General features: G+C 34.3%; 1 protein-coding gene across 1 annotated transcript; it reads right to left on the bottom strand.

The window, feature by feature from the left end:
• Positions 1-1212: 1212 nt before the first annotated feature.
• LOC123203895 (rac-like GTP-binding protein ARAC8) lies at positions 1213-6729 on the bottom strand. The gene is made up of 8 exons (XM_044620364.1): positions 6327-6729; positions 5892-5979; positions 5646-5755; positions 5506-5569; positions 2993-3057; positions 2834-2899; positions 2063-2160; positions 1213-1581 (listed from the first exon to the last, which is right to left on the bottom strand). The coding sequence occupies exons 1-8, from the start codon at positions 6429-6431 to the stop codon at positions 1542-1544; spliced, it is 636 nt and encodes a 211-aa protein (XP_044476299.1). The 5' UTR covers positions 6432-6729; the 3' UTR covers positions 1213-1541.
• Positions 6730-7914: the final 1185 nt, after the last annotated feature.

The raw sequence follows: 7914 nt of genomic DNA on the forward strand, positions 1-7914 counted from the left end.
TTGTGTTATCATTGTGGACTGATGTTCAATTGAGTTGGCCTTAAAGATGACTCCTGTAACATGGAGAAACTGAACTAATAATTTTAAAGATTCCCTCTGATATTTCGTGCACTTGGGTCCAGTTGTTGAAATTTCTTTTAATGTCTAATAAGAAAAACAAAGTTCTGTGAATATCATTACTAGTGATGTATTGTGATATTTTTGGCTTAGTTACTAATGTTATGAATTCTATGAGTTTTAGTGGATTCTGATTATTGATGGTGGTGATGAACTCTTGATACTTGAGAAATTTCATGAATAAATAAAATTCAGGTGTGAATTACTGATCTGAAAAAGTTGGAGAATAATCGGGATTGATTTTTGAATCCTCTGCATTTATTGTCTGTGGTCTGTGACTTTTGACCCTCCAACATAAGCTGTTAATGTTACTTTGTATGACAGTATGTTGTTTTTGAGAACCTACATTCTCTTAGTATCTGTTTCTCCATAAAGCCAGCTTGGGTTTAGGTACTTTAGGTATTGGTTGGCCAAATCAAAATGTTGGGTGTGTCGGATATGTATCAATTATTTCTTTGAACGTTTCTATTTAGGAATGACCAGGATGACAGAGACAGGAATTCAATTGCAGAGACTGACATAGAATTTTGAAACAAATGTATAGATGCCCCTTTTTGTTTTCCTGCCACGTTTTGTTTGATAGGCAGGATCCAATTTTTTAAGGCACCACAATTTGTTTGGTACACAACGTTTTCATCTTGGCATCAAGATGAACATCACGAATTACACATTTATTTTTTGTCAACAAATGTTTTCAGCTTTGGTGAGTATTAGTTGTTGGTACTTGGTCTTGTAGGAACCTCAATTTGTTGCATTGCTTATTTGTGTAAATATTTAGTGAAGTCTTTCAATCAGGAATGGCTGTGGGTGGGTATGTCTTCACTGCTTGATTTTTATAGCTGATTTTTTTCAATTTCACTGTCATATGATTCGTCCACCCATTGGCAAGCTTTTGACTGCAGAAAGGGCGAATGTCTTGTACCAAATTTGAAGACAAGAATGTCAGCAACCCAATTGTTGTGGTAGGTTTGCTAACTGAAAATAATTGACTGTCAACAAGAATGCCCTGAACCATATATGCTGATTGATAAGCCAGTGACAAAGGTTTTACGTGAGATAGAACTCAATTAACTAGTTCAGAGCAACACGGTAAACTAAGACAAAACAAAAACACACCTATAAAGTAAATTCTCATAATGCATCGGTAACCCACAATGATTGATCATATAGATTAGTGTCTTGGTGATATCTTTTCTCACAATGATTAGATCATAAGATTAGATAGAAAAAGCACGAAATCTAGATGGTTGACTGCAGCCTACTGAAAAAGTTTCCACGGCAACCAAACAAACAGGATCCGAACAGGGTTGCATGGAAATCAAACACAAAGGACCCCAGCAGCGTCGTGAAGAAAATCTAGGCAGTCATTTCTACGTTCAAACAAGCTACTAATCAGTGCACAATTATGTTGATGAAGATGTTTCTCATTTCAGACCCACAAGGTTTCTAGCACAAAGGACATTTCTGCAAGTTAAATTACCCAATAAGAAAGAAAAATAGAGAAACCCAGATAAACGAATATATGTACGAAGAAAAAATATCACCGAATAATTTGAATGCCAAAGGAGGGACAAAAAAATTCACCAGCTCTCTTTCTCACACCACGATACTGTATCCGCAAAAGTATTGAGAACTACTAGGTAAGAAAATAAAAATGGTTCCCTATATGCCATTAACATGTGCTACTAATTTTTGCGGTAGTGGGTGATGTTTAAAAAGTTAATTGCCTGTATCATTAATTATTCAGGACTTATCTTCAAACATGTATTTCCAATCTTCATTACAAGATGGATGCTTGAGAGGGATCATTGATGAAGTACATTATAGGCGAATGGTAATAGATATCTTATTAGAAATTCCCAACTGCACATTATAACATGTTGCAAAAACACAATCAAGAGGCAATAATCAAGTCTTAGTAGGACAGAGAAATAAAAATACTGACAGTAGGCATCCTCCATGTTGCTTTTTCTTTTTCTCCTTTTGTTTCTGTGGAGGTTTGATAACTACCCTGATTGCAGCATCAAACACTGCCTTCACATTCTGCAATGGGATAGACTCAGGTTATCTATAGCATGGTATCATAGGTATAATGGAAGTGTCTTAGGGTAAAATTATTAGAGACTGCCTCTAAAAGCAATAGATAGGCTTATTAAAACTCAGGTCTGTCATATTTGCCAGGGGAATAAATCCCCGGTTCAGGTCTAGGAAGAACATGATACAACCTGGGTACAGGATTTATTTATTTTTGAACAATAAATAAGTCAAATATATCATTCAGTCACAGTGTCATCATAAGCCAAAGTTGGTCAATTTTTCTAATTTCCCATTTCAATACAGATACGATTTATTGATTGATCACCATCATAGTTCAAGATGTGTACCCAACAGCACAGGATCGTCAGTTAATAATTTCACAAAATAAACATCTTAGTTAAATTTACCCAAGTATTCGAGGGGTGCAGTAAAAGCACAGAGCGTCTTAACAATGGGAATACCAGCATCAAAGAAGCATAGTCATGATCTTCAAAAGATCCATAAAAGTTGGGAGGATGACAGGTTTAGTATAATAACACCAGAGCTACAATATTATTCATAATAAAGATTTTGGCACTAGTTGTATCATGTCTCCTAAGAACTTAATTTTCCTTCAGATAATCAGGCAAAGAGCATTGTTGAGTGTCCAGACTAACTTTCATGCCATGCTTTGACATACCTGCTGAGTTTTTGAGCTGCACTCAATGTAATATGCAGCACCAATCTGTTTACGGAGTTCTTCTCCCTGATTTTATAATAAAGATGCAACCAAGAATTTAGAGCATTGATTGTAATATTTCAAGATAGAGCATAAAGTAAGTAATAAACAGAATTATACTTGTGCAGTGGTAACAGGCACCATTCCTGGGTGATCAGCCAAATAATGTTTATCATCACGAAGATCTGCATATTGTTAAACCACATAAATGTTGAGATTATTAAATTTGTTACAAATAACTAATTTACCATGATAAATGAAAATAAATATAAATGCAGCTCAAAACTTCTTTCAGTGTAATATGGGATGAAAATGAAAAAATTCTCTATAATAAAGTTAAACAGTTGTTGAAGGCTGTTATGGCCTTGTCATAGATGGGTCTCACTTTGCCTCTACCACATCAAGGAATATTTCTTGGCTTGCAGAAGCTCTCAAGGAGAGAATTAATCTTAACACAACTATAGTAATTTTTGGTGAAATCATCTCTAATCTCCTTTTGCCTTTTTATAAAGGATGCTTTACATACACTGCAAATAAAAAGCAAAGTGGTGCATGTTTCTGGGCACTCACCATAATGCCAAAAGCACATAAATTATGTCTTAAATAAAGGAAAGGGAAAAAAGGAAATACGGAAAGACTTTCAAGCCTAAAAAGTAGGAAAACATGAGATGTGAAAGCAATTGGTCTCTTTCCCTATATAAGAACTGCAACAATACCAATACTAGAGGTATCACATTCAATAATGAATAGGTTTGTAATATCCTGATGCTGGTACTTGCTCTTGAACCATCACTCGCTTCTTGGGGCTGTGTAAAATTATTATTTTTCAGAATTTTGCTCAAAAAAGGTGCAGAGTTTCTTCCATAGTTTTTATGAACTTGTGGTAATAGCTAGTGAGCCCGTGGCTGGCTTGTTTGTTGGAATCTTGTTGGAATCCATCTTCACCCAGCTTTGATTGATGACATGTCCCAAGTACTGCATTTTTGTATATCCAAGGCAATATTTTTCTATTTTGACATAAATTTGGTAAGTAGTTCAAATTGAAAGCACCATATTCAAAAGTCATAGTGGGCTTCCCAATTAGGGCTATATACTAGAATATCAGAAAAAAAATACTGGCATAAACTTCCTATATGGGCAAAAATTTAATGCATAGGAATTTGGTAGTGTCAACCTGCAGATACAATTTAGCTAAGTATTTTGTCCCACATAACTCATCCAGAAGCTCATTTGTCACTAGTATTGGGAATCTGTCTTTAATGATGGCCTAATTCAAAGCTCAATAATCCATGCAAAATCACCAAGATCAATTTTTTTTCCTCATCAATAGGTCAGGTGAGGAAAAAGGACTAGAATTGGGCATAATTATACCATCTTCTTTCATCTCCTAAATTAACCTTTCAATTTCTTTCTTTGGCAGTATAAGTATCGGTAGGGTCTCACTAAGATTAGTCTATTCTCTGGGTTCAAGTTGATTTTGTGGCTACGGTCTTGGTTGGGTGATTACTTGAAAATAACTTATTATTACTTGATAACTAGAGAATTAGTAAGTACAGACAATTAACCTTTAATACATGTTTATAGTCTTCATTAACAGACAATAAAGATGAAACTGTCAAAGTCTAAAACTGTGTTTTTGACAATATATGATGGTTACAACCTGAGACTTCTCAAATGATACAGCACCCAAATTAAAAGTTTCTATTCTTCATCAAGGGGTTAAATATCAAAACCTAGATTAAATCACACTACAAAGAACTTGTTTCAGCCTGAACTATAAAGTTTGACAAGTTAATACTCTTTAAAAGTCCTGTATCACACATTAAAGTAAAAAACCTCAACTCACCTCAACAAATCATCAAAATCCTCACCCGACTGTCTATGATTAATGAAACCCTCTTCCTTTCATGTGTAAGCATGTGCTTATTGTCAGATTATTTGCCACTAAATGTTTGTTTCACTGTTTTGATTCACATTCAATTTTTTTACCTCCAGTACTCAGATGCCTAACAACGGAATAACCTCCTCACCAATGCATTTACTCTTAAACTTTGTACATGAAGAATTGAATTTAATAATATTCCTTCAAACTGATATTCATAGTCTTGGGTGCCACAAAATTCTTATAGTTGCATTCATTACTATTCCACTGCTTCCTTCACAAACTACAACAGAACATCTATGACCACAAAATAATTTATGGGTTCACCATTTCAGTTTTTTCTATGGACAAGACCAGTATGATTTCATCTTCTATGTAAATAAGTAATCCAAAATGACTGATCAGTCATCTCAATGTCCCATGCCATCCAATGTTAGCCATCTTCTAGTGTATGCTCGTTAACGATCAGTGAAATTAAGTTTATGTTTTCTGTGTTAGTCCTGCTTTTAAAAGCATGCAAAACAGTGTCTTTTGTAGATGGGTTATAACTGGAATATGCCACACCCACCCCTATTATCAATGATTCTACATCCATAAAACAAGATGAGGGCCTATCTACCAAGACATTTTCTAAGAATCAGTGGCACTGAAGGATGATTTAATGTCACAAGCAACTGACAGCAAACAAGAAATAAGCCATAAACGATACTGCATTGGAGCAGTATTAATGATTTTATGCTTTCTGACTTACCCAATTTGGTTCCAACCAATACAACTGGTACTCCAGGAGAGTAATGCTGCAGTTCAGGGATCCACTGACCAAGTACCCACATATTAGAAAACGGCAATACAATGCTCAAATAAAATAAAATCAAATTCAGCTTAATGCACCTTTTTCAGAACATTCTCATAGCTTGCCCGACTAACTAAAGAGAAAGCTAAGACAAAAACATCTGCTCCTCTGTAGCTCAATGGCCTCAACCTGTTGTAATCCTCTTGCCCTATGATATTCATTGAAATACACATAACATGATAAATTGCCTAAATTTGGTAGAGATGTTGTCTTTGCAGTAAAAAAAAGAAGGAGAAAATATATGAAGCTTAAATGACCGTGACTGTAAATCAGAGAAATCATACCAGCTGTATCCCAGAGGCCTAAGTTGACAGTTGTGCCTTCAGCTATCACATTTGCACTGAAGTTATCGAACACGGTTGGTATATAATCCTGGAAAGCGCAATAACAATTAGAAATCAAATTATAAAATCTACAAATAGAAAGAGCCAACCAGAATAACAAAAGAATCTCCTTCTCCTTATCTTAATTTCCCAGAAAAAGAAGTAGACATAAAAGAATAGGTAAATCATAAATGAAAATCTAGAAAGGCAAATGAAAGCCAAAAGGCAAGTTCACACAAAAGCAAATTTTGTAATTTTTGTTAGTCAGAAAAAGCACAGAAAAGCTGCCGTCTCCTGAACCCAGATGCATCAAAGCACTAAATAATACACCCAAAACAAAAAAAAAAAAGACTGACAAACACAGATGGATGATGTTGAAGAAGAAAGAGTACATACAGTAGGAAACTTGTTACTTGTATAGCAAATAAGCAAGCAAGTCTTTCCAACAGCTCCATCACCAACTGTGACACACTTGATGAACCTTGAAGCACTAGAAGCCATTGTAACCAAAAACAAAAACAAAACAAACCGACAAACAGAGAAAACAGAGGAGAAAGATAGGTCTTTTTAAGAGTTAGAAGGACTGGTAAACACAAAAACAACTTACTCCACAAGAGAAAATAAAAACAAAACGAAACGGAGTTTTGTTGGTGGACAATTTATGGCTTCTTTGGATAGTGGTGGATCACATGATTCTCACTCATTTACCATTACCGAATCAATTTCCTTACTTTTTTGGGTTGGTAATTCAAGACTCAAGACTGGGATTTTATTGCTGAGATGACTGTAATTTTTGAATATAATTTTTCTTTTTGTTCAAAGTTATACATAGTAGAGAGATATATTCGTGCTTTCCCAAAGGGACAGCGGTTGCATTTATTTTAGTCCCGGAATTAAATTGGATAATGGCCAAAAGATTTGTTTCCGCACAAGGTGAATAAATATTAAAATTTTAAATACTTATTTATAATTATAATTTTATTTTAAAAACTCAATAAAAATTTAAAAAAATTATCATTTAACAAAAAATTGTCTTTTTCCCTTGGATAAAACACTGAACTGAACAGCTCGCCCGTGATCATTCCCCAGACTGTGACAAATACTGAGGCTTCAATTTACAAATATTAATTACATTTTATGCCTTAAGTTAGACTCCTCAAATGATGGACCGCGAAGCAGAGAAACAAAAGGGTAGCTCTCAACCACTCCTGTTTGTCACCATAGAAAATTGACTTGGAAAAATTGGTCCTTTTCTATAATAAAAATGAAGCCTTTAGTTAAAGGTAGAGAAGTTGAACCTAAAATTAATTCAAAATCATTTCTTTGAGGCAATGGACTCTGGAGCTGAAACCATTCGGTTGTTCCTTCAAGTGGGGATTGAAAGACTTAATCAATTTAGACTTTGATGATCCAAGTTTGAAACATTTGTATAAAGACGAAGGTATTAAAATAGTAAAAAGAAAAAGGGTTGGTTGGCTGCTCCACTATTTATGTAAAAGTTGAAAGATAAGGCCACTTCTAAAGCAAGAAAATGAGGTGGCGACTTGAATTATTGCAGGTTTCAAAAGGAGGAAGAACTGTTCCAGGAATAAGTAAAATTTAAGTAACATAATAAAGAAGAATTTGCCATAAAGTGGAAATTAAAACATAATTAAACTACTGTGAACAACAAAAGTTGATAAAGGATTATTTGATCCTAAAGTGCAGTTTCAGGTTGGGCAAGGCTTTTCTTTTACTTTTCTACTTATTTTGTAATACCCGGTTGCATTTGACCATTATTTATTCAATAAAATTATGTGTATATATTTTAAATTAAAAATAAAATAACACTCAACTATATGATGACATATCAACTTTATACTCAATCGTGTACCTAAAAGTGTATACATATAATATTGCTCATTTTCTTATTTCCAAACATTTCTTGATTCATCATGAGCTTAATGACTCTTAAAACAATGCTTATGCCACAATATTTGCTCCA

Source organism: Mangifera indica, chromosome 20, assembly GCF_011075055.1.
Source record: "Mangifera indica cultivar Alphonso chromosome 20, CATAS_Mindica_2.1, whole genome shotgun sequence".
In the NCBI taxonomy this organism is placed as follows: domain Eukaryota; kingdom Viridiplantae; phylum Streptophyta; class Magnoliopsida; order Sapindales; family Anacardiaceae; genus Mangifera; species Mangifera indica.

Coding starts and splice junctions, on each gene's coding strand:
- LOC123203895 (XM_044620364.1), bottom strand. CDS start 6,431: ATGGCTTCTAGTGCTTCAAGGTTCATCAAGTGTGTCACAGTTGGTGAT. Junction 5,570..5,645: donor ATGAGAATGTTCTGAAAAAG/GTGCATTAAGCT, acceptor GTACTTGGTCAG/TGGATCCCTGAACTGCAGCA. Junction 1,582..2,062: donor CAACATGGAGGATGCCTACT/GTCAGTATTTTT, acceptor TTTAACTTGCAG/AAATGTCCTTTGTGCTAGAA.